Source organism: Labrus bergylta, chromosome 21, assembly GCF_963930695.1.
Source record: "Labrus bergylta chromosome 21, fLabBer1.1, whole genome shotgun sequence".
Lineage (NCBI taxonomy): Eukaryota > Metazoa > Chordata > Actinopteri > Labriformes > Labridae > Labrus > Labrus bergylta.
This window is the reverse complement of record NC_089215.1, coordinates 1,057,498-1,083,673: the sequence shown is the minus strand read 5'-3', so window position 1 is coordinate 1,083,673 and position 26,176 is coordinate 1,057,498. Positions and strand designations below refer to the sequence as shown.

The 26,176-nt window shown below is 40.2% G+C and overlaps 3 protein-coding genes and 3 long non-coding RNA genes across 11 annotated transcripts; 2 read left to right on the top strand and 4 right to left on the bottom strand.

The window, feature by feature from the left end:
- Nucleotides 1-325: 325 nt before the first annotated feature.
- LOC109976007 (nuclear factor 7, ovary-like) lies at nt 326-2,936 on the bottom strand. Its single transcript, XM_020626236.3, has one exon. The coding sequence runs from the start codon at nt 2,498-2,500 to the stop codon at nt 1,112-1,114; it is 1,389 nt and encodes a 462-aa protein (XP_020481892.3). The 5' UTR covers nt 2,501-2,936; the 3' UTR covers nt 326-1,111.
- A 1,456-nt stretch (nt 2,937-4,392) lies between these two features.
- On the top strand, nt 4,393-5,602 carry LOC114921314 (uncharacterized). Its single transcript, XR_010664908.1, has 3 exons — nt 4,393-4,579; nt 4,687-4,930; nt 5,471-5,602. It is a non-coding gene; the product is annotated as an uncharacterized lncRNA (long non-coding RNA).
- LOC136177272 (uncharacterized) lies at nt 5,254-11,587 on the bottom strand. Its single transcript, XR_010664909.1, has 3 exons — nt 10,618-11,587; nt 10,458-10,523; nt 5,254-10,028 (listed from the first exon to the last, which is right to left on the bottom strand). It is a non-coding gene; the product is annotated as an uncharacterized lncRNA (long non-coding RNA).
- A 178-nt stretch (nt 11,588-11,765) lies between these two features.
- On the bottom strand, nt 11,766-14,198 carry LOC114922145 (E3 ubiquitin-protein ligase TRIM39-like). The gene has a single exon (XM_065949449.1). It carries the CDS (start codon nt 13,933-13,935, stop codon nt 12,550-12,552), a length of 1,386 nt encoding a protein of 461 aa, XP_065805521.1. The 5' UTR covers nt 13,936-14,198; the 3' UTR covers nt 11,766-12,549.
- An 842-nt stretch (nt 14,199-15,040) lies between these two features.
- LOC109975285 (G2/M phase-specific E3 ubiquitin-protein ligase-like) lies at nt 15,041-22,273 on the top strand. 6 transcript variants are annotated; one of them, XM_065949451.1, is made up of 9 exons: nt 15,043-15,778; nt 15,983-16,221; nt 16,316-16,654; nt 17,058-17,252; nt 17,709-17,962; nt 18,044-18,169; nt 21,100-21,240; nt 21,432-21,540; nt 21,694-22,273. In XM_065949451.1, exons 3-9 carry the CDS (start codon nt 16,519-16,521, stop codon nt 21,909-21,911), a joined length of 1,179 nt encoding a protein of 392 aa, XP_065805523.1. In that variant the 5' UTR covers nt 15,043-15,778; nt 15,983-16,221; nt 16,316-16,518; the 3' UTR covers nt 21,912-22,273. The 6 variants fall into 6 exon arrangements, with proteins under 6 accessions (XP_065805525.1, XP_065805523.1, XP_065805524.1 ...); XM_065949454.1 differs by adding an exon at nt 17,529-17,623 and having other exon boundaries at nt 15,045-15,778; nt 15,983-16,654; XM_065949452.1 differs by having other exon boundaries at nt 15,043-15,765; nt 15,983-16,654.
- LOC109976667 (uncharacterized) lies at nt 22,185-24,272 on the bottom strand. Its single transcript, XR_010664907.1, has 3 exons — nt 24,235-24,272; nt 22,869-23,139; nt 22,185-22,476 (listed from the first exon to the last, which is right to left on the bottom strand). It is a non-coding gene; the product is annotated as an uncharacterized lncRNA (long non-coding RNA).
- Nucleotides 24,273-26,176: the final 1,904 nt, after the last annotated feature.

Here is a 26,176-nt window from a genome sequence, read left to right as displayed (position 1 = left end):
CTCCTTCATGCCACATTGTGTGCATGAACCAATGACAAAAATGACATATTGTGATATTTATGTGTCTTACCACCTCAGATGTTCCTGCTTTTCTGACTGTACGATGCATGTGCCACATGTGGACAAGCTGCTGCAGTTACAGGGTCCTGTGCTGGCTCTCTTATTACATATTATTCATAGCTGTGTAAAAATTAAACCTGAATGCTTAAAAAGTATACTACAATGTTAATAGTATATTTCATAATGTAATGAAATAAATTACTACTAATATTAGCATGCTAATCATATTTCAACCACAGGTGTTATGTATAAATGACAGATGACAGATTGTTGACTGTTTTCTTTTAATTATGTTCATTTTTTTTTTTACATGGTCGATAATCAAAGTCAGAGTAAAACACACAAACAAACTACCAATGAACAAGTTGATGAAAAGGCACCCAGTTTGATTAAAGCAGAATTACAAGAATGATGGAACGCAGCCTTCGCCAGATGAATGAGATCAGAACTCAAGAATGAAACATTACCAAGAAAACACACTAGAACAAAGAAACACAGGTATAGGAAATACAAAATAAAAACACTAGAAACTAAGCTAGGAGACAAACTGAAAATACAAACTACATAAGACCAAATCATGACAATACGTTGTTTTTAAGAGAGAGCCTTGTAGTTTAATTATTTCAAACTGATTGTATTTAATGAATTCATGTTTAAAATAACTTCAACAAAACATAAACTGAGAAGAAGACGAGCTTTTTATGGCTCATTAATTATTCATCATTAATGGATCATTGATTGTTAAGGTGTTCAAATATCGCTTAAGAAAAATGAGTGAAATTTGATTCTAATCATCAAGATGTTTTTTTAAATCTACAGTCACAGAGATTCAGTGGTTAAGTCCTCAGTGGGAGTTCTTCTCTCAGTTCTGATGCATGCAAACTGTTTCTCAGTGAAAGTGTGTGTTGGTGTCAGACTCACTGTGATCCTCTGCAGCCTCTTCTTCACTCAGAGAACAGGGACAGACTCTACCCCCCCACAGTGTCCCAGCTGTGAGTCCCTGAGTTACACCAAACAGATCTGAGCTCTGTCATAAAGACAACCAGAGACATCAGGACGACACAGTCACAGAGATCTTCTCTGGTAACATCTTCAGTGGGAGTTTATCACCAGTGTTAATGTATGGAAACATCCTCTCAGTGAAAGTGTGTGTGAAGGTGTGTATGTGTGTGTTAGTATCAGGATCAGAGAAGGACAGCTCTCCTCTGTTACAGTCCAGATTCACTCTGATCCTCTGAAGCTTCTTCTTCACTGAGAGAGCAGTGACTGGATGTGATGGGGTGCGTGCTCTGTATTTACCATCATAGAACCATATTAACCAACGTCCAGACAGTTTGTCTCCCTTCCTCTGTCCAGACTCTGCTAACACACCCAGTAACCAGTATGTATTGTCTCCAACCTGGACGTCCCAGCTGTGAGTCCCTGAGTTAAAGCCCTCAGAGCCCAGGACAGAGCAGTAAGTATCAAACCTCTCTGGATTATCAGGAAGCTTCTGTCTCTCTCCTCGTGTCACACAGGTCAGATCTTCAGACAGGATGAGTTTTGGATAAGCAGTGTTTGGGTCCAGAATGACCGGACTGTAGGAGACCATGTCCTTCATCTTGTTCCAGATGTTGAAGCTCAGGTTGCCCAGGTGTTTGGCCTGGTCTATCAGAGCTCCTGAGGGCAGCTGTGGATCCTCCAGCAGGGGGCGCTGCTGGACTCTTTCCACTGCAGCCTTGTAGTTTTTCAGGAATGAGACGTCTTCAGCTCTCAGCTCGTCCTCTGTGTCTCTGACTGTGTGTGAAAGAGCTGCTATCTCTCTGCTCAGAGCCTCCATCTCCTCCTTCATCCTCTGACTCTTCTGCTCCTCTTCCTCCCTCAGTGCACACAGCCTGGCCTCCTCTTCCTCTTCTAGAAACTGGTGAAGCTTCTTAAACTGCTCCTTAATCTGCCTCTCTGTGTGTCGGGCCTGGACCTGAATGTGTTCTGCTGTTTGATCAAACTTCACTTTAACTTCTTTAAAAACATTTAACTTCTTCTTTACCGGCTCCAGAGTTTCCTGAAGTTTCTTCTTGTGTTGTCCAGCAGCTTCATCGATGGGTCTGATTGTGTGTTTGCTGTGTTTTTCTGAATCTCTGCAGATGACACACACCGGCTCCTGATGGTCCAGACAGAAGAGTTTGAGTTTCTTAGAGTGCGGACTGCAGAGATCCTCTGAAGCTCTCTGATCTCTCTCCTGCACAAAACTCTCACACAGGTTCTTTAAAGTAAAGTTAGAAGGTAAGAAATCCTTTGAATGTCTCCTCTTACAAACCGGACACTCCTTGTTCTCCTTCTCCTTCCAGCAGTCCTTCACACACTCTCTACAGAAGCTGTGACAGCAGGACAGGATGACTGGATCTTTAAAGATGTTGAGGCAGACCGGACAGCTCAGATCTTCCTCTAACTTGGACGCCATTTTATCTCAAGCTGAAGACGAGGAGACGAACAGCTGGGAGTCACTCCCTGTCACTCAAAGTTCCTTTAATCTGTATTCTTTGTTCTTTTTTTTACCTCTTATCCGGTTTGTGGATTCAGTTTCAGGTAAAAGTCCAGATTAGTGAGGTTACGTTTGACACCGAGGCTTTGAAGCGTGTGTCGAGTAGGAGGCACATTTCTTTCTTTCCTCACTTCGAGTCTACGTCATTGATCTGTTTGTGTTTCGGTTTTGGATAAGAGGAAGTGAAACCCACTTGTCATGTCTCCTCGTGAGTTTGCGTTAGTTGGTTGTTGGGAGTTGTAGTTTTGGTTCTCTTTTTTTGGAGAAATGGAGCCTGTGAGAAAGAGGAAAACGTCTCCTGTTCGGGAGCATTTTGAGTTATAATCTCCCAATAAAGTAAACGTTAAAACATAAAACTTGTTGGGCGGTTTCAGGAACCGAACCCGAGTCTCTATATCGACGTGGCGCTGCTATAACCATTAAGCTTCAAAGCTTTCATGTACTGAGGCGCTGAATCTCTTCTATTATTAGTTACTGTTTCTGTCACTATCATCATTTTTTTGTGTTTATTATCGATGGCTTATTATTTTGATTTGAAGGTGAAGTGCTTGGTGTGCTTTAAGAATCTTTCTTTCAATCTTTCTTTTTTCCTGGACTTGTAGTTCCCGTAAGTCCTCAAACTTGTTGAACAATAGATTTATATATATTGTTGTTTCATAGGCTATATCTTAAAAAAATAAGATCACCGAATGATAATATGATTATATTAACTAAGGTATGTTATAAAGTAATATTACGTGAATCATTATTGGTTGAAGTAGGTAAGGTAACTTTACTACAGTCTGTTGTGACTGTTAAAGTGTCATCAAGGTAACTTTACTACAGTCTGATGTGACTGTTAAAGTGTCATCAAGGTAACTTTACTACAGTCTGATGTGACTGTTAAAGTGTCATCAAGGTAACTTTACTACAGTCTGATGTGACTGTTAAAGTGTCATCAAGGTAACTTTACTACAGTCTGATGTGACTGTTAAAGTGTCATCAAGGTAACTTTACTACAGTCTGTTGTGACTGTTAAAGTGTCATCAAGGTAACTTTACTACAGTCTGATGTGACTGTTAAAGTGTCATCAAGGTAACTTTACTACAGTCTGATGTGACTGTTAAAGTGTCATCAAGGTAACTTTACTACAGTCTGATGTGACTGTTAAAGTGTCATCAAGGTAACTTTACTACAGTCTGATGTGACTGTTAAAGTGTCATCAAGGTAACTTTACTACAGTCTGATGTGACTGTTAAAGTGTCATCAAGGTAACTTTACTACAGTCTGTTGTGACTGTTAAAGTGTCATCAAGGTGACTTTACTACAGTCTGATGTGACTGTTAAAGTGTCATCAAGGTAACTTTACTACAGTCTGTTGTGACTGTTAAAGTGTCATCAAGGTAACTTTACTACAGTCTGATGTGACTGTTAAAGTGTCATCAAGGTAACTTTACTACAGTTGCAGTCTGTTGTTTCCATGTTAAAATCATTTTAGGTTGCTGTTCTTGCTGTCTGATGTTGCCTGTCTGTAGTCAAAGTTCAAATGAAAATCACTCCACACAATTCGTATGTTCTTGAGTATTTCTTGATCTAAGGTAAACCTGTTACTGACCTTAATCTACATTTCAAAAATCTAAAAACACATGTATGTTTGGTACATACTCCTGCCATTACTCCTGACCAAGGCATCATGAGACACCAAATGAATATTAAATTAAGAGCATATTTATTGTATCCTATCATATTCTATGATGTGTTGTAATAGTAATCTTCTTGGTTGTGAAAACCTGTAATTGTTTTTGTTACTTCCCCTAACAGATCACATTGGAAGCTGCCAAGGTTCCCATAGTGATAAGGTCCACATCTTGTTCCTGTGCTGCAGGGAGAGCCCTTTGGAACCACTTGGTGGGGCTTCTTTATCTAAGTGCCCGTTTCAGCACCTCGAACTACAAGATTGTGCCATTACATGTGTCTTGCACTGACAGACTGCAGACCTGGCACAGGCCTCGGACCCAGGTCAGGAATCAACACGAGGTTATGATTATAAGGAAGAGCAAGTTGGCAGTTCTATTAAAAACACACAAAATATAAGCGATGAATCCTCATATAATCTTGTGTGGTAGGGCCCCTTCCTGACCCGGGTGTGATGTCTGTTGGAGAGAAATTGAAAGACATTCAGCCACAGCTGGGGATCTGTAAGATTCTTCATGGACTTGAGGAACTCACCATGGTGGAGTCCAAATTTGGTCTTGTGCCCTTTGGATCAGTTCTATCATACCAGTGCCCCCTAGAGAGCGTGCCCTGGTGGGGAAAGTGGACGCGGGGAAGATCAAGCACAAGTGGGAGAACCTCAAACAAAAATACAAGGTAGGCATACGTAAGCTGCTGCCTTCCAAAGGTGTGAGATCACCTGCAATGACTTTAATGTAGCCTTTACACAAGTGTGTGTGTCTGTGTGTGTGTGGTGTGTGTGTGTGTCCAAAACGGGAGTGAACACGGAGGGAGGAGAGGCCACCGCTGCATCCTGGAAATGGTATGCCCTGATGGACGAGGCACTGGGTCGGAGGCCTTCAATAACACGTCCGGTCACCATTGACTCTTCAGGATGTAGTGGTGGTCTCTCCTCCCTCCCCTGTACAGAAACGACTAAAACACAGACACTTCTAAGTGAAATCCAAATAGGCAAAATGTGAAACAGGCACTTTTATTAACAGAAAATGCAATGTGAGCATGCTCATGAAAAATTATATTTGTGAACAAACAAAACCTAAATCTCCATAAATAAAAGTAGTGGAAATGAAAATATATATGTCAGTAGTTATGGTCCTGCAGTGCTTGGATGACCCCAATAGGTGCAAAAACTTCTGCTGCCAGCCTGTTCCTCATGTTGTCTCCTGGCATCATCAGGGTGGTCCCAGTGGTCATCACCCTGGTCATGGAAGGCCCCCTCCTCCACCTCTGGCTCCACCAAATCCCCATTGTTGATGGAGAGGTTGTGGAGGAAGACACAGGTCGACACCACTGCAGGAACAAAGGTTGGCTTGATCTACAGGAAAAAATACAAGTTTAATGTAGCTGTATAATGAAAGTGAACATGATTGAATAGCTCGCATTACGCTGCTCTTTTGTTTTCATTATTGTCTCAGAATGTCCATACCTGTATTACTTTGCTGCTTATATTTAATAGCCACTGCTCAGCACTTATTCAACTAGTGTGTACTTAGAATGGCTGCCATGACGTGAGTGGGTGCTACAAGCTGCAGTCTGCTGGCTCAATTATTTGTCTATTGAGGTCGCTGAGATTTATATTTCCACTCTAAACTTTGCTGATACTAATGAACTGCTTGTGGTGAATCAAAAGACGTAAACTATAGCAGCCTTCAGCATCAAACCAACGAGTTATTGGACCACATCCTTCTTATATTGAGGGAAAAAGTTTGCTGGCCTCACAATGGGTGATGCGCAAATGACTCTCCAAAGTGTCTTGGATATGATGCAGCACATGAAGCTTGACATGATTTCACACATGGACACTAAAATGGATCAACTTGGAGCTAGTCTGACCAAAATAGATGGCTCTCTTAGTGTGCCTGGAGAGCATGTCAACTGGAGAGCAGGTCAACTGGAGAGCATGTCAACTGGAGAGCAGGTCAACTGGAGAGCAGGTCAACTGGAGAGCAGGTCAACGAGCTTGAGCACAGAGTTAGCTCGAACGAGGATGACATCACAGACCTGGCCAGACGTGTAAAAGTGCTCGAAAAAGAAAACACTGACCTGAAAACATGGGTTGAAGACGCTGAGAACCGAAGCAGACGCTCCGACCTCCGCTTCATCGGCATCCCCGAGAGGGCCGAGGGTAATAACATCCTTGGCTGAATAATGAACTCTATTAAAGGTATGCATGTTATTCACTTGAACATTAGGAGTTTGTCACCTAAAATTGACTTATTGAGAGCCTGGCTCACCTATAATAAACCTCATGTAATTACTCTTTCTGAAACCTGGTTAAACAGCAATATTTCTGATGATGAAGTCACAATTGATAACTATGTCCTTTATAGAAAAGACAGGGGCTCAAGAGGAGGGGGTCTTTTGACATATGTATCCTCAAATTTGACTGCAGAACTTATTTTACCAACTGAGAATCCCTCGCGTTTTGAATGCCTTTTTGTTAAAATTATTTTACATGAGAACAAACGACTTATCATAGGAAATATCTATAAACCTCCCAATGCTCCTGCTGAAACAACTGAATGTATCCTATCAACCATTCATTCTTTAGACTGCACTAGTGAAAAAATCATATTAGGTGATTTCAACTCCAATTGGGCAGATCGCTCATCCCGTAATGATCGCAATCTCTTCAACAGCATAAATTTAACCCAACTTATAAGTGAACCTGCCAGAGTTGGTCCCAGTTCGTCTTCTCTACTTGATTGGATCCTAGTTTCCCATCCCGACAGAATCATACAATCTGGGGTATTACCTGACTCTTTCAGTGACCATTCTATTGTTTTTTGTGTTTGGAAAATCAAAGTGCCTCATCTTCCTCCTAAATTCATCCAAGTAAGGAAAACTAATAATATTAACTCTGAACTTTATATTCAAGATATCTTAAACATCAACTGGGAAAGATTTCAACTAATACCATTCGTTGAAGATACCTGGAATTACTTTTATACTGAGCTTGTTGAGATAATTAATAAACATGCTCCCTGGACAACAATTAAAGTCAAGGGTCGACATTTACCTTGGATAAAAGGAGATCTTATACACTTATTCAAACAAAGAGACAAGGCTTGGAAAAAATACCGTGTAACAAATCATTCTTCTGACTGGAATGCTTATAAAGAGCTGAGGAATAAATGTAAAACCAATACTAGAAATGCTAAGGCAAATTATTACAAAGACTGTCTGTCAACTGATTTTAAGAACCCAAAGCAATTTTGGAAGAGAATCAATAGTATAACCAATAAACCCACAAAAAATCCTACTACTCGTATCAGAATAAACAATGAAACTGTCAGTGAACCATCATTAATTGCAGAGGCATTTAGCCAACACTTCTCTACAATTGGTAGCTCCCTGTCTGGTTATTCTCACTCTGACTTTACCCCGACTCAGAACAGATGTGGCAGTTCCTTTTCCTTCAGAACTATCACACCAACTGATGTCCAACAGGTCACTGATGGTCTAAGCTCTGGATGCAGTGCTGGTCCAGATGGTCTGGAGATTAAGTTCTTTAAACTTGCCTCTCATATTTTATCATTTCCTCTGGCTGATTTATTTAATTCATCTCTTGCAACTGGTAAAACTCCCTCTTCCTGGAAATGTGCCAGAGTAACCCCTCTCCATTAAGGGGGTGACCCCACGGACATCAATAATTATAGACCTATCTCAATTATTAATAGCATTGCAAAAATATTTGAAAAACTCATCTTTAATCAATTATCTAAATATCTTAATGATCACAACTTATTATCAACACACCAATCTGGTTTTAGACCAAACCACTCGACCACCACTGCTCTCCTAAAATCCACCAATGACATACAGTCAGCATCTGACAGCAATATGTCTACAGGTGCTATATTTATTGACCTTGCTAAGCATTTGACATGGTTGATCACTATCTTCTTTTAGATAAACTACATGCTATTGGTTTCTCTACTGACTCTTTGTTGTTTTCAACTCTTTTCTTCATTATAGAAGTCAATGTGGTTTTTTTCAGGGCAGCCAGTCAGACTTCAAGATTATTGATAAAGGTGTGCCACAAGGTTCATCTTTAGGTCCTCTATTATTCTCCATCTTCATCAATGACCTCTCACCAGTCTGTTCTGACTGTCAAATTCATTTATATGCAGATGACACTGTAATATACTCCTCCAGTTCGGACATTTCACAAATTCAATACTCAATACAATCTGATTTTAATCTAGTCCAAAAATGGTTCTCTGTCAATAAACTTCTTCTGAATAAGAAAAAATCACATTTTATGTTGTTCTGCACTCGACCAGATTCTTTGCCCTTAACAAAAAACTGGCATATTAATTTCCTGGATGGAACAGCATTAGAAAAAGTAGATGAATTTAAATATTTGGGCCTTTGGCTAGATTCCCAGTTATCTTTCAAACCTTATATCAACTCAATTTCTAAGAAAATATATGGTCGTCTAAAATCACTTTATCGTTCTGTTGAATGTTTTTCACTGCAAGTCCGGAGAAGAATCGTGACACAATTGGTGCTGCCAATCCTTGATTATGCTGATGTTATCTATGGAAACACCTCAGAGACAAATCTTCGACCTCTCACTATCTTATTCAACAGTCTCTGTAGATTTGTTCTGAGGTGTCCATATAGGACCCATCACTGCCTAATGTATGAGTCCTTGAATTGGCTGGCTCCCAAGTCCAGAAGGACATTTCATTCATTACTTTTAAATGTATCTATTTTAATTTTCCTCCGTACTTGAAACAATTTCTAATCCCTTTCAGTTCACAGTATAGCCTAAGGCATACTGATCATCTATTTTTCCTCACACCAAGAATCAGGAAAGAAATTGGTCGCCGTGCATTTAAATTTAACGCTCCATCAGACTGGAATAACCTACCTCGCTCACTTAGATCTATCACCTCTTTTCATATCTTTAAATCATCTCTACATACTCATTGTCAAACATCCTGCTCTTGCTTTTGATTTTCTTTCTCTGTTGGACTTAGTTGGTCTGGACCTGCTCTCCTCTTGCTTGCGCTCGTGTATCTACATGTATGTACTGTTCTGTACCTTGTGCCTTAATGTTGCGTACACTATGTGTGTAAGTCCTGTATAGTGTGTATGCATATATATATGCAGAGGTTTTCCTTTCATTTTTCTTTTTTTATTATTATTATTATTATTATATATGTATTTTTTCTCTTCAGATTGTTTCTGATTGTGTAATACTGGCTGGTTGGTGGGTGGCTAGGCTTGGGGGAGCATTAAGTGTGAGTGATTGTGAGTGTGTGTGTGTTTGTGGTGTGGGTGTCTCTGTGTTTAAATGTTTGGTATTATGTTTTGGATTTACCTTTTATTTTGATTTTGTATTATGATGATTCATTTATGTTTTGTAAGGACCCCCTTGAAAATGAGATGCTGCATCTTAAGGGGCTATCCTTGAAATAAATGACAAATTGCAAATTTACACATTAATGCTGTCTCTCACCTCCAGGGCCTTGAGGAAGATGCTGCGCCACCGCGTCTTCATCATGCCAGTCGCCCTTTCCACCGCACACCGTGCTTGCTGGTTGTATCGTACATGAACAGGGTTTTGCACCGGCTCCCTGAATGGGGTCATCAAGCTGATTGGTGCAGCCAGGCAGGGATACCCCCATCCCCAACAATACACCAGCCATGAGGGGGGTAGAGTTGGTGTACGTACAGAGAACTCCACCGCAGGACCCTGCATCGTGGACAGAGCCTGGAAGTCCTGTGAACAAGGGTGATGTATTGTGAATATGTCATTGTACTTGACATGGTACAGGACACATTATGTTGAAAATGCCCGTCTCAAACACTTCTGAAATGTGACATCACAAATTCAATTGTGATTATACAACATCTTTTAAAGTAATTACAATGTTTACAATCATGAGATAAGTAGAAATTCACACATGAACATAATGACGTTGCAGTTGTTGGGTGACAAATACAAATCACAGTAAGTGTGAGTCCTGGTCCACATTCACTTTCATTGTATGTGAGATGACTGCAACACCCTTTTCCTGAGAAACTCAAAAAGTTAACCCAACCTTCCAGAGGTATTAATGTCAGTAACTGATGACTGAATTATTTATTAGATCAACAATCCCTTAAGCAGTGGAAGCTGTACTAATACATTTCTGACTTTCATTTCTACCTGTATATGTATTAAGGAAGCGGCCTTTGTGATCACACACCACCAGCAGCTGAATGGAAGAGCTTCCTGTTGAACAACACAAAATGGAATTGATAACCACTCACATTGATATGGGATTAAAAACAAGTTTATATGAAGTGGTATTTTGTATGCAGGTTACCTGTTAAGGTAGTCTTCTTTGTTTGCTGCAGGTGGCTTGATTCTAATGTGTGTCCCATCAATGCTGCCAGCCGCTCTGCAGAAGGCATGAGAGCCAGCCAGGTGGGCAAAGCCTTCCCCTATTCCCTCTAGCTCATCAGCAGCAGGGAGATGAACCACCCTCTTCATGATGCTGATGATACTTCCAGCGACTCGATGAACAACATCATGAACCGTGGTGATGGGGACATCAAAGGCTCCTGACACCACCCGATACGAGGTGGCACTGGCCAGCCAGTATAAATATATCCCCACTTCGAGGTCTTTGCTCCAGCCATGGTCCTTGGTGTATCCCAGACACTCCACCAAGGCCTTCACTGTCTGCCTTGACAGACTGAAGTCTTTCTTTAGTTCTCCATCTCCCAGGTAGAGGCGGACAGTAGCGCTGTGGCCGTTCAATTAGAGGTATTGTCCTCACAGTCCACGCTGAGTAGGGACAGGATGTTTCAGGTGTCTGAACTTGTGTTTCCAAAGTGAAAAGTGTTTTATCATTCATGAAGTGTTTTTTGGTTACTGATATAATACTGTTGTCAGTTTGCTGTGAAATTCACTGTTTGAATTTAATTCAATGTTAAGAAATGAAGTGGTTACTAATAAACATGTCACACAATAGTATTTATTGACTTATCTGAGTGTATATACCTTCAATATTTGAGGTGAGGAGCTTACATTAACTTCCTTACATAATCCCAGTTTACCCTTACAAATATTGAATGTGTCCTATTTACATGGTCTTCATTTTGTAATAGGATAGCCAGAATGTTTCTCCTGTTGGCAGCTTGTCTCCTTCATGCCACATTGTGTGCATGAACCAATGACAAAAATGACATATTGTGATATTTATGTGTCTTACCACCTCAGATGTTCCTGCTTTTCTGACTGTACGATGCATGTGCCACATGTGGACAAGCTGCTGCAGTTACAGGGTCCTGTGCTGGCTCTCTTGTTACATATTATTCATAGCTGTGTAAAAATTAAACCTGAATGCTTAAAAAGTATACTACAATGTTAATAGTATATTTCATAATGTAATGAAATAAATTACTACTAATATTAGCATGCTAATCATATTTCAACCACAGGTGTTATGTATAAATGACAGATGACAGATTGTTGACTGTTTTCTTTTAATTATGTTAATTTTTTTTTTTACATGGTCGATAATCAAAGTCAGAGTAAAACACACAAACAAACTACCAATGAACAAGTTGATGAAAAGGCACCCAGTTTGATTAAAGCAGAATTACAAGAATGATGGAACGCAGCCTTCGCCAGATGAATGAGATCAGAACTCAAGAATGAAACATTACCAAGAAAACACACTAGAACAAAGAAACACAGGTATAGGAAATACAAAATAAAAACACTAGAAACTAAGCTAGGAGACAAACTGAAAATACAAACTACATAAGACCAAATCATGACAATACGTTGTTTTTAAGAGAGAGCCTCGTAGTTTAATTATTTCAAACTGATTGTATTTAATGAATTCATGTTTAAAATAACTTCAACAAAACATAAACTGAGAAGAAGACGAGCTTTTTATGGCTCATTAATTATTCATCATTAATGGATCATTGATTGTTAAGGTGTTCAAATATCGCTTAAGAAAAATGAGTGAAATTTGATTCTAATCATCAAGATGTTTTTTTAAATCTACAGTCACAGAGATTCAGTGGTTAAGTCCTCAGTGGGAGTTCTTCTCTCAGTTCTGATGCATGCAAACTGTTTCTCAGTGAAAGTGTGTGTTGGTGTCAGACTCACTCTGATCCTCTGCAGCCTCTTCTTCACTCAGAGAACAGGGACAGACTCTACCCCCCCACAGTGTCCCAGCTGTGAGTCCCTGAGTTACACCAAACAGATCTGAGCTCTGTCATAAAGACAACCAGAGACATCAGGACGACACAGTCACAGAGATCTTCTCTGGTAACATCTTCAGTGGGAGTTCATCAAAAGTGTAAATGTATGGAAACATCCTCTCAGTGAAAGTGTGTGTGTGTGTGTGTATGTGTGTGTTAGTATCAGGATCAGAGAAGGACAGCTCTCCTCTGTTACAGTCCAGATTCACTCTGATCCTCTGAGGATTCTTCTTCACTGAGAGATCAGTGTCTGGATGTGGTGGGGTGTGTGCTCTGTATTTACCATCATAGAACCATATTGACCATAATCCAGACTCTTTGTCTCCCTTCCTCTGTCCAGACTCTGCTAACACACCCAGGTCCCAGGATGTACTGTCTCCAACCTGGACGTCCCAGCTGTGAGTCCCTGAGTTAAAGCCCTCAGAGCCCAGGACAGAGCAGTAAGTATCAAACCTCTCTGGATTATCAGGAAGCTGCTGTCTCTCTCCTTGTGTCCCACAGGTCAGATCTTCAGACAGGATGAAGACTGGATGAGCAGTGTTTGGGTCCAGAATGACCGGACTGTAGGAGACCATGTCCTTCATCTTGTTCCAGATGTTGAAGCTCAGGTTGCCCAGGTGTTTGGCCTGGTCTATCAGAGCTCCTGAGGGCAGCTGTGGATCCTCCAGCAGGGGGCGCTGCTGGACTCTTTCCACTGCAGCCTTGTAGTTTTTCAGGAATGAGACGTCTTCAGCTCTCAGCTCGTCCTCTGTGTCTCTGACTGTGTGTGAAAGAGCTGCTATCTCTCTGCTCAGAGCCTCCATCTCCTCCTTCATCCTCTGACTCTTCTGCTCCTCTTCCTCCCTCAGTGCACACAGCCTGGCCTCCTCTTCCTCTTCTAGAAACTGGTGAAGCTTCTTAAACTGCTCCTTAATCTGCCTCTCTGTGTGTCGGGCCTGGACCTGAATGTGTTCTGCTGTTTGATCAAACTTCACTTTAACTTCTTTAAAAACATTTAACTTCTTCTTTACCGGCTCCAGAGTTTCCTGAAGTTTCTTCTTGTGTTGTCCAGCAGCTTCATCGATGGGTCTGATTGTGTGTTTGCTGTGTTTTTCTGAAGTAATGCAGACGAGACACACCGGCTCCTGATGGTCCAGACAGAAGAGTTTGAGTTTCTCAGAGTGCAGACTGCAGAGATCCTCTGAAGCTCTCTGATCTCTCTCCTGCACAAAACTCTCACACAGGTTCTTTAAAGCAAAGTTAGGAGGTAAGAAATCCTTTGACTGTCTCCTCTTACAAACTGGACACTCCTTGTTCTTCTCCTTCCAGCAGTTCTTCACACACTCTCTACAGAAGCTGTGACAGCAGGACAGGATGACTGGATCTTTAAAGATGTCGAGGCAGACCGGACAGCTAAGATCTTTCTTTAACTTGGACGCCATTTTATCTCAAACTGAAGACGAGGAGACGAACAGCTGGGAGTCACTCCCTGTCACTCAAAGTTCCTTTAATCTGTATTCTTTGTTCTTTTTTTACCTCTTATCCGGTTTGTGGATTCAGTTTCAGGTAAAAGTCCAGATTAGTGAGGTTACGTTTGACACCGAGGCTTTGAAGCGTGTGTCGAGTAGGAGGCGCATTTCTTTCTTTCCTCACTTCGAGTCTACGTCATTGATCTGTTTGTGTTCAATGGGGAAGAGGAAGTGAAACCCACTTGTCATGTCTCCTCGTGAGTTTGCGTTAGTTGGTTGTTGGGAGTTGTAGTTTTGGTTCTCTTTTTTTGGAGAAATGGAGCCTGTGAGAAAGAGGAAAACGTCTCCTGTTCGGGAGCATTTTGAGTTATAATCTCCCAATAAAGTAAACGTTAAAACCAGGCGCGGAGCCTGTGGCTCATTGCAGAGGGGGGGGGGGGACCAATAGTGGGCCCATAAACTGTCTATAGGCTATATAGCATATGCTGTAGCCTATATAGTAATATAGTATATCATTTATGGTATAATATCGGCTGTATGGAGATACAAGACGGGGCGGGACGAAGAGAAATGCCGCTGCAGATTACAAAGGGTGTTATTACAGTGACAGGGACTTATCAGTGAGTGACCTGCTGATGTTTAAACAGAACAAGTGCTGATATGTCTGTGCGCATATTCCACCGATTAAACAAATAAAGCAGACTTCATTAACCGGACGGGAAACCAAAGATAGAAGGCAACTACAGTTTAACATTCAGGGAAGTTGGACGCTCACCTATGGAGGACTAAAAGTGCCAAAATGAAATATATAAATATATAATTAATGAAATCATTAAATGTGTCATCAATTATTTAATATTGGAAATAAATCAACAAATATAGAAATAAATATATAATTATTTAATTAATTAAATGCATGTGTTATTAAATAATTAAATAATTATTTAAATGTGTCATTAATTATTTAAAATTGGTAATAAATAAATAAATAAATAATTTATGAAACACATCATTAATTAATGAAATGTTTAATTAATTATTTAAAATGTTAATTCATTTAATGTAAAACCACATTTAATTATTTCACTATTTACTTTATCATTTCATGGTCCCTACACCAGCAGTGCATCATGAAATCATTTCATCTGTCACTGCTGCTCGTCAAAGTTTCTAACATCTGATTGGTTACTCAGCAAAGCAAGTCATGACAGATCGATCCCAGATAATGGATTGAAGCAGTGAATGCACTCCGATACGTTAGGTGACAGTGTTCATCCGTATATTCGTTTCGGTACGCTCTTCATTTGTCGCCGAAAAAATAGTTGCTGATGATACAAGTGAAGACGGATCAATCAGCTCACCATTGGTGCAAAGTGTTAGTGCAGGATGTCCAAAAGCTCTCCGGAGCACAGGTACAGCAGATACCTGTCGCTACACCACGTACACCTGTTCAAGGTAGGTAAGGATAGCCAGATGTGCTTCTAAACGAAGCTAGCTAGTCGGCAGAATGGTGTTAGCATGTCAGCAGCCCTGAAGTTGGACTTTTATCACTTCTTTCTTTTTAGTTGTTGTTTGCTTTCTTTATTACATTTATCAGGACTTAAGGATGTTTTAGCTGAGTGGCGATCATGGGAGCTGTAACATTTTCTCTGTGTTGCAGCCAAAGTAGCTGTTTGCTCCATACAACAACAACAACAACAACAACAACAACAACAACAACAACAACAACAACAACAAGGCTGATAAAGTTCCAAGCATTCAGCTTAAAGCAGACCTTCTTGCTTCAGGACTTGGAGAACAAAGGTGATCTTTTCAGGTGCGTCTGAAACAAGAACTTTGACAAAGCACTGAGTCCTGACATTAGTAGGAGTTGTATTTTTAATTTCATTTTATCGCCATTTGTGTTCACCTATTTTACATATTAGACTCAAACTTTAATGACGTGATTTTCTTGGTGTGTATTTGTTATCACAGCTTAGCTTTTGGTATTTGAGTTAATGTGCATTATGTATATTTACAGGAAATGACAACGATCCCATGGTTGTAACAAACAAACTGATGGAGGTGTTTCCAAAGCTGCAAGAAGGGGGAGGCTTTGAGTTTCTAAAAATTGCAGGATCTACTCGCAGTCGAAATCTTGGACTTCTTCAATGTCCCAGCACAGGATACACCCTTACCTATCTAAAAGATCCATCTCCAACAATTGGACAGGCTACAATTGACATACGCCCACTTCAACAGGACCTACCCATTGATTCAGTATGGAAATTTACACTGTCACCATTTGATACATAGTTCAAATAAATTGCACTGTGGAGTTTTAATCAATACTTAACAGATTTGTTGTTCTTAGGAAAGCTCGGGACATGCCTCTGGTCCAGAAGGAGGTTCCCTTCTCTGAAATGAAACTGCACCGAGCTAACTGGGATGGCTATGCACTTGTTAAAGATATATAAGAATTACATATTCATTTTTCAATAAGAAATGTCTTTTTAGTTTTTGTGCACACAGATGAGAGGAAATGACTATAACATTTTCTGAACTTCAAGGACCCCCATGCAGGAAACACATAGAGAAGGAGAGGGAGACCGTGGTGAGGAGAATGATAGAGAGCCACCCACTGACAGGGACAGCGTTCCAGTGAGGCCTGAAACATCTGTAGAGAGTGAAGTAGAACCAGTAGTGATTGAAAGTGAGAAGATTGATCTTAAAGAACTTGACAATGCTTTGTGTCATCACAGTAGGAATGCTATAATATTGTGCATGATTAGAACTCAGTCAATAGAAGAATAACACCTTTTAACCATAATAAATAACGACTAGAAGACATGCCATTATCACTGCTGTTTTATAGAACCTTAGAAACACTTCCTCATACAGTTCACAGACTCCACATCTAAGTGAAGCTTGGTTGACTTCAAACAGCAAATAAGCATCATTCTGATGAAAGTCAAGTAGAAATGGACTTTCCTAGTATCTATTAAAAGGCTGTTGGATTCTGTCACATTTTTCAGGTGTTCCTCCTTTTCTGTTGATTGGGAGTTTATCTGCATTTAACATGCAAAGTAGTTACATTTATTTTTCTTCTTGTCTAGACTGGAAGATTATTAAAGAACCAACTCTGGCTGCCCAAGTTTTCAAAGATAATCTACTAAGTGAACATGCAACCGGGAAGCCTCTTAAACTGAAACTGGATGTAAGGGAGCGTGAGGAGGACAGGGAACGGGCACTTCTCTCATTCTATAAACAGCAACAGGAATGGGCATGTCCACTTCATTGTACCCTTGATGGTTAGTAGAATAGAGTTCATAATATAAATATATCCTGTTACATTAATATCAATTCTATGTCTTATATGGAATGGTATTAGTGGTTTACTGGTCCCATCAGGTCATTTGGCTGATATTAATCATTATATGATAATCTGCATTGGCTGTTCATGCTGTCTGCATAACAGTTCATGTGTTTGTCCTTCCTTCCTAAAACTTGTCAAGCACCTATAGCCTTGTTACAGCTTGTTTCTAGTGTGTTATTAACAGTATACAGTATTCTTTAAAAAAAAAAAGTTTTATAGGTGATGCTGCTGTTGGACAGGGAGTGATGCGGTACTTTCTGACAACAATAATATCCAAACTCCAGTTTGGATTCAGAATGAATCTTGGTAAATGTGCTACTATTCAGGTTAATGTCATGCATTTTAAAAGTTAATTGTTTGATTTGAAGCCCTGCTCTGTTGGTACTTACAGGAGGAGTGGGCCAAACTCTGCTATTTGAAGGTGAGCCTGACCATCTCGTTCCAGCTGCATCAGAGGTGCTTATTGAGAGCAACCTCTTCCGGGTTGCAGGAAGGATGATAGCCCACTCCTTTTTGCATGATGGCCCCCATGTCACCGGATTAAGTCCTGCTGTTATTCATGTACTGTTCAATGGGGACCCTGAAATGGCAACAATTGTTGTCGAGGACTGTCCTGATCTGCACATCAGGAGTATTATAACAATGGTATGTAACACACAAACAAAAAAACCTTTGCCTTGCAAAATTCCTGGACAGGTGTAATACCTTTTATGATCCAAACTGTAGCTTGAACTTGAAGAACTTACTCAGGAACAGAAGGACACAGTGTCAGATCTTTCCCTGTCTTGGGATCTCCCAGCAGTCACTAAAACGAATCAGAGGTGGCTACATAACAAACTTCTAGTACACGCGGTGAGTTTCTCCTGCTGATTTGGTGAATTCTCCTTCTGAAATTGAACTCATCCCCCATTTATCCATCAATTATGTTTCAAGCTAAGCAATTCTATCACGTCTGCATTTCTTTTGGACATCTGTATTTCAATCACAAACTAATTGGAACTGCAGGCAGGATTATTACAGAACCTAAACACTCTTTAACTTGTAATCTAGGCAGGGAGTGGTTTGGTGTTGCAATATGAAAGGATATAATTGGGGAAAAATACATCTTAACCCTGTAAAGCCTGACACATGAAAAAATAACCAGGAAATTCTATTCTTTTGGAATTGAGATGTTTATTAAACCCTTAAACAAAATCCCCCCAAATGTTTTTCTCATATCATGTTGTTTATGATATTTTGTTTGTAGCACATTTGATACATCGGGCGTTTTTGGCAATTTTTTGCACACATTTCAGGAAGCTTTTCTCGTTGTTTTTTTTAACATAACACTTTTTACAGTAGACATGTGAGAAGTGATTGCCAGTGCAGTGATTGCATCTCTGTCGGGTTTCCCATGTTGGAAAATGATCAATGCCATCCCTTCTCACATCAAGAGGCACACTGCAGCTTGGTCTTTTACGGGGTGGTGTTGGAGTCTCTTCTGGAGAGGATAGTGGTCTGCCACACCTGATTTTGGCCTTTCCTGCCAACCAAAGCCTGAAACCTTCACAGAGGCACGGGTTTCTTCTTGGGGTTTAGCTTCTTCTGGTCTCTTCTGTAGAGGTTCCACGCATTGATGACTGCCACTCTATCAGTGTGCCACCAGATGTACATGTACCATCTTCGGGATCTGAAGCTGAACTTGTAAAGTGCAGACAGCATATCAAGGAGATCAACACCTCCCATGAACTTGTTATATGTTTCAACAATGGCTGGTCTGGGAACCATTATGTGAGTTTTGGATTTGCGATCCCAGCGTTTCACATTTCCCACAGGTTCAGTGCCAACAAAAGAGGAAATCAGGTTCACTGCTTTGTTGTCGTACCATCTTACAACGATGTTGTTTTCCTGGTTCACTCTGAAGTCCATTGACCCTCTTCCATTTGTCTTCAATTCTTTTTCATCCATCATGGTGCAGTGTTTCATCCTGTTCATCCGGATCGTGCCAACGTAGTGGATTCCTCTTTCTTTTAGGTGTTGCACCAGGGGAACTGATGTGAAGTAGTTGTCTGCAAAGACCTTGTGATTTTTTCCTGCTGGAAGTGTTGATGTCATTTTCAGCACAACTTCTCCTGTAACACCTACTTCAGACTTTTCTCTGTCTGGATTTTCTGCACCTTGACAAATATCAAAGTCATAAAGAAAGCCACTTTGTCCAGCACGTCCCCACATTTTGAAACCCCATTTGTGAGGTTTTGCAGGCATGTAGACACGTAGATGAGATTTTCCCTTAAATGGCACCATGATTTCATCAACTGCATGGCTTTCTTCAGGAGGTATGTAGAGAAACTGTTCTCGCAGTTTTTGTAACCATGGCCTGAGCTTCCACAGTTTATCTTTCTTTGCATCATCAGACACACTGAGGTTGTCCTGAAAGTGAATCACTGTCAGCAATTTCAGAAACCGATCTCGAGACATCACATGACAAACTGCAGGGAGCCTTGTCTCCATCTCCCAATAGGCTCTCACAGAGGACATCTGTACTAACCCCATATGAATGTACATGCCTAGAACCTGCTCTATTTCCTTGGCAGTTGTGTTTACTGACTTGCCCTCTTTTTGTACACTGTACAGGTTTGTTTGTTCTGCAGTTTCCTCTAGCATTTCATCAGTGACAAACTGTTTGAAATACATGTATGGTGTCCAGTCACACCTGTCTTCTGTGCCTTCCTCAACACTTGCAATGAAATCGATAGATGGAGCTTGATAATTTATTTTTCTCCATCTGTATTCTTTCCTTTGTGCATTGGCCTTCACTGACTCCTTTCTGATTGTGTCCTGTGTTGTTGTTGGGATCTCAACGTCTGTGCTTGTCTGGGCTACACTTTCCTCTTGATGGTCTTCCTCATCACTGCTATCTGAACTTCCATCATCATGCATGGCCTGAGGAGTCCATTCTTCCTCATCCTCCTCATCATCTTCCCCTAACTGCTCTATGTCACTTGAATTGCCATCCATTATCATGTTGATGACATTTTCAATGTACGTTTGTTTTCTCACTTCTTCCTCTATTCTTTTTGACATCTAAAAATACACACATAACAAATTGGTCAATATAGCGTAGCGATTATGATTTCAGAGGAATTGTTATTGTGAAAATACCCAAAATGTATTTTAAAATGGCATTTCAGTCATTAATTAGATTTATTAAATCATTAAAATAGTGTGTGTTTGTATATTGGTAGGCATGATGTAGATTACATTACAAAAATTTAGAATGACCGTTCAAGGATAAAGCACCTTATATACCTGCAGTATCAAATGTGATACACACATTTTTAACACGATTTAACTGTAATATGAATAATGAATTATTAAGTAATGATGCATTGTTTTAATACAGAATATACTCCTATTAAAGAATGAGTAACAATATAAATGTTATTCTTACTGTAACTTCTTGAAAATTAGCAAAGATTTTCCTGCTGAAAGTGTGTGGATGCTAGCATGATGGTGGCCATTTTTTTAAAAGGTCAAAAAAAGCCCTTCCACTGCCTGCAGTAGAGTGCAAATCCTCTAGGGGGCAGAATACATGTATCAGGTCATACACAACAGGTTTTAAAGGAAAGTTTTGATCATGTTGATAAGACAGAGGTCTCAGAAACTTGCGTAGCAAATATGATACAAATGGTTTTATAGGGTTGTTAAGCACTGCATTAGAGTTTTATAAACACTTTCTACTGTGCTGACTTTTGTAGAATTTTAATATTTGGTCAGTAATATGGGTTTGGCCTTTCTTGTAGGTCATCGGGAGGACCATGCGCCAAATTAAACAGTTGAGAAAGGGATTGAAAGATGTGATGCTATGGCCCCTGCTGACATCAAGGCCAGATGTTGTCCCACTTCTTTTTCTGAAAATGGCAGGAATGCAGTTTGTACCCCAGGTGATTTAGTACATCCAACTTATTAACAATACTTAAAATATTAATAAATGTGTGTGCAAATCTTATTGTCTAATTTACTGAGCTGGATATTTTCTCAATTACCAAGACTGTAATCTATATTCCTTTTCATCAGTGCTGAATTATAAATTATCCTAGACACCAAAATACTTTTCAAACCTTTTTTTTTCCAGATGTTCCTAGACAAAATCACATGGCCTGTGGAGGACAGTGATGATGAAGAACTTGACATTGAGTGCAAGTGCCGCATCACTGGTTTTCTACGGATGTTCATTGAAACAGGTATAGCTATCTTATTTTGCAATTTATTTTCATGTTTACCAATGTCTCTATGTCCCATAAACATCTCACTTAACACTGTAGAATATATGAAATGCATAGGGATTTGAACAGTTACAGTGCACTGTGTTCTTAATCCACTTTATGACCTTTTAGCTTCATCAGATACTCTGGCTCAGTTGCTGAAGTTCTGGGTCGGCTGGGAAATGCTCCCTCCAGAACTCAAAGTGGAGTTTTCCGGGGGAACCTTCCCATCATCCTCCACATGCTTTGAAACACTGAAGCTGCCAGCTCATTACAACACCTACAAAGACTTTGAGGAAGCACTTGTTGCTGCCATAGACAGTGCACACACTGGATTTGCTCTTGTTTAAGTATTTTCAGGCAATGATGTTGCTGTGCTTTTATTCAGTAGAAAAAGGTCAATTTGAGTGAAGTGAGTTCAGTGTTTTTCTAACATTTCAAATACAGTGCAGTATTTTCTTTCCCTGAAAATGACACTGCTTTGTTGTTGCTCTTCTGTCAACTGTTTGATACTTCAGTGTGCATCACCTTGCTGTCCTTGCCTGTTGTCATTGGCTACATGAGGTTGTTGAAATATCTCTTGATGCTAGAAAAATTGGTTTTATTTGCATTAAAACAGCATATTATTATTTCAGATTTTTATTGACAAATCAAGTTAACTAATTCATGAGTGACATTTGCACAATAAATAAAATAAAAGGCCTGCTTAAGATATCAGTCTCCAATGATTCTTGACAAAACTTGCACTGTCTCCAAATATGATCCAATTGCATCATTTAAAGAAACTCCTGAAACTGGCAAAATGGCAACCTCTACATCTGAGAGCTCACGGGCCATCTGAATCTCAGGAACTGACACAGTGTCTCCATGCTGATTGTGAGGCCCATTCCAGTCGATCCCATAGTCTTCATAAACCTGAACAGAGGATAACCTTGATTGACATATTGTTTAAACTACTATGACATGTCATCACACAAGATTCATGAGATTGATCATTGGTCCTTATGTTGGTGACAAATTAAGTTTTAGGCACTTTGCTGCTCAGATGTTGTTCTGTCAGAGCTCAGGAGACAGAAGAGATTCTCATGTTTCATTCAAAAACAAGAACAAAGTGATAACAGAAACCCTTTTCTTCAAATATAGTGGGTCCAATTATCATCTGTCTGAAATGTTTCTTCTAAGAAATTTGAGGAAAAATAAATCTGCTAAACATCAGTGACAAACACCTGTATCTCCTGACCAACAAAATATGAATATATTTTCAAAAGGTTTCAATAATAGTGTAAAACTACTATCTTTTTTTAAACCTCTGCAGGATCCTCCATGGGGCCTTGCTCTCTGTATCTTCTCCAGAGTTCATTAGGTGATTGATTCCTTTCAGTTCTAAGTCCATGAAAGTTCCAAGCATCTCTGAAGGAGCTGAGGGTTCTCTGAATTTGGGGAAGGAAGATCCGGTGCAGGGCATAAAGATGGACTTGGTTGTCTGGATTGAGTGTTCCCTGATCTTCCAATGAAGTGAAGATCTGATAGAAGAGGTCTAGGGCATGCTCATAAACATCTCTCCACATCCTCTCTATTCTGCAATTAGAATGCAATTGACAAATTGTTAATTAATATATAATCTCAAGCTTTAAAATACATTGAGCTGCTATGGTTTGTACAAGCAGTGGTGGACAGTAACGGAGTACATTTACTTGACTATTTGTTTTTTTGGAAACTTGTGACTTTCACTCCACTACAAGATAAATATTGTGCTTTCGACTCCACTACATTTCTAGGAAGCTCGTCGTTACTGGTTCCTTTTAGGCTCAGCATAGCTTTGTAGTCAGCTGTTGGTGTTTTTCTTTTCTAAAATGCAATTGGCCTCATGCTGTGCTCCTCATAGAAGGGAACCAATCACAGTCACCGCTCACACATGGGATGGATTTGGAAATACGTCATCAACGCTCAGTGTAGCAAGCTCTCCCGCCTTCATTCAAACAAAACTCGGCAATGGAGATGGCAGGAGAAGCTGAGGAAAGAGACTAAATGTGCACCATCTTTTAGGGATTTCCATCACTTTCCACAGACATGGAAAAATGCAGGTTACAGATTTTATTAAGGCAAGGGTTATGTTGCCATGTAGCCAAGTGGTTCAACTGGATGATGAGTTCATGAAAGCAGAGTTGCAGTTTTGTTCGCAGTAATGGACTGAACAGTAAACTTTGCAACTCCCCCCACAGTGAATGTACGGGGAGAAAAAAAAAGGGCCCTCCTGTTTTTTTTTGGGTGGGGATGTTTAAATAAAAAAATTAAATGACAATAGCTGTCCTTAATTGTTTTTGATTGCATTTTTATACGCTGAAGTTTTTACAGGTGTTTCTATAGACTTGTAAGTCAATACATCATTAGGTGGTTTCAGAGAGTTACAAGGTTCTGTGTAAGCACTGAGAAAACAATACAGCAATGCACTGATATTAGAAAATGTACTTTGTACTTTTGAATACTCAAGTATTTTTAAAAGTAAGTTACTTTAGTACTTTAACTTGACTAAAATCTTGACCGAGCAAACTTTTACTTGTAGTTGAGTAAGATTTGGACCACGAGTATCAATACTTTGACTCAAGTACTGGAGTTGAGTACTTTGTCCACCACTGTGTACAAGTAGTCACCAAACAGATATATTTGACCTACCGCTGATTGTGTACACTTCTGTCTGTGATGTGAGAGTTTCCTTGTTGGTACCTTCTGCTCCTGATCATGAATTCTGCTACGTCTGAATTCTCTCTTCCTTTATCAGACCGTACCCTTGACGGCAGCCCGTACTGCTTGAACGGCATTGATAAAGCTCTGTAGGACAGTGCTAGCCCTGTTATTGCCAGCCACATTCAGGTAGACCACCAGTCGACTGAATCCGTCCACCCCCACCATGGACAACAAATCTCCACCTGTCAGACAGTTTTGAACAACAAAAAAGCTTTAATGTGATCATTTCTTTGGGACATCTATAGAAAGTTGCATTGTTTATCAACTAATATCACTGATACCTTATAAGCTTGTGGTGACCATCTATGTGCCATAAAGAGTTTGGGCCAGGAACAGAATACTGCCGTCGTCTTGTTACATGCAGCCGTAGACGTCTCATGTACACTCCCTCAGCATCCACTCTGTGCAAAGACTCTCAGTCTTGAGACTTTAGAGCAGAAAATAATCATAGACTCATTTGCTATTTATTTAAAAAAAACACTTAAAAATCTAACTGAGAAATACTGGAAAAAAAATACCAGAGTTTCAAATATTTAGAAGTATTTTGATAGTGTTAGGGTGTTAATAAATAAATAATAATAAATGGCAACACCATGGATCATCAGCAACATTTAGCTCCTGGATAAAAAAATAAATTCAGGTCATCAAAATGTTCACGCCTTGGATACCACATGTTTTAAAAACGACACAACCTCGATTAACTTCATGTTTGATATCGAATGTTTGAATTTGTAAATCCAGTACAAAACCACCACAGTCTCAAAAATGACCAGAGTTCACCTTATCTATCATCAACATGATATATAAAACTTCATAATAACAGGATACAAATCTGGATTTACCCCTGGAAATGAGTTTTCAGATATATCAGCCGCTACGTTGCAAAAGAATACACACATACATGAGCCTTACCTTAACAATATATATTCTCATTGGACCTTGCGCCTAGTTCATGGTTATTTATATTTATTCATATTGGGGCTCGGATCATACTCACTTGGAACACGCACAGCCTCTAGCATTCAAATGTCCACGCATTAGCTTGTAGCCGGTGTTTGGACACTTCTGTGGACTTCGCTTACAATACGGTACAACTCCTCATCAGCAACAGGTGTAGAGATCTGTCTTTCTGAGCAGACCAACAAACTACATGTTACATTTCACTTAACATGAAGGACTCCCTCTCTCTCTCTCTCTCTCTCTCTCTCTCTCTCTCTCTCTCTCTGTCTCTCTCTCTGTCTCTCCCTCTCTTTCTCTATCTCTCTCTCTCTCTCTCTCTCTCTCTCTCCCTCTCTCTCTCTCTCTCTCCCTCTCTCTCTCCCTCTCTCTCTCTCTCTCTCTCTCTCTCTCTCTCTCTCTCTCTCCCTCTCTCTCTCCTCTCTCTCTCTCTCTCTCTCTCTCTCTCTCTCCCTCTCTCTCTGTCTCTCTCTCTCTCTCTCTCTCTCTCTCTCTCTCTCTCTCTCTCTCTCCCTCTCTCTCTCTCTCTCCTCTCCCTCTGTCTCTGTCTCTCTCTCTCCCTCTCTCTCTCGTCTCTCTCTCTCTCTCTCTCTCTCTCTCTCCCTCTCTCTCTCTCTCTCTCTCTCTGTCTCTCTCTCTCTCTCTCTCTCTCTCTGTCTCTGTCATCTGTCTCTCTCTCTCTCCCTCTCTCTCTCTCTCCCTCTCCCTCTCCCTCTCTCTCTCTCTCTCTCTCTCTTTCTCTCTCTCTGTCTCTGTCTCTCCCTCTCTCTCTCTCTCTCTCTCTTCTGTCTCAAGTCTCTCCTCTCTCTCTCTCTTCTCTCTCTCTCTCTCTTCTCCTCTCTCTCTCTCATCTCTCTCTCTCTCTCTCTCTGTCTCTCTCTCTCTCTCTCTCTCTGTCTCTGTCTCTGTCTCT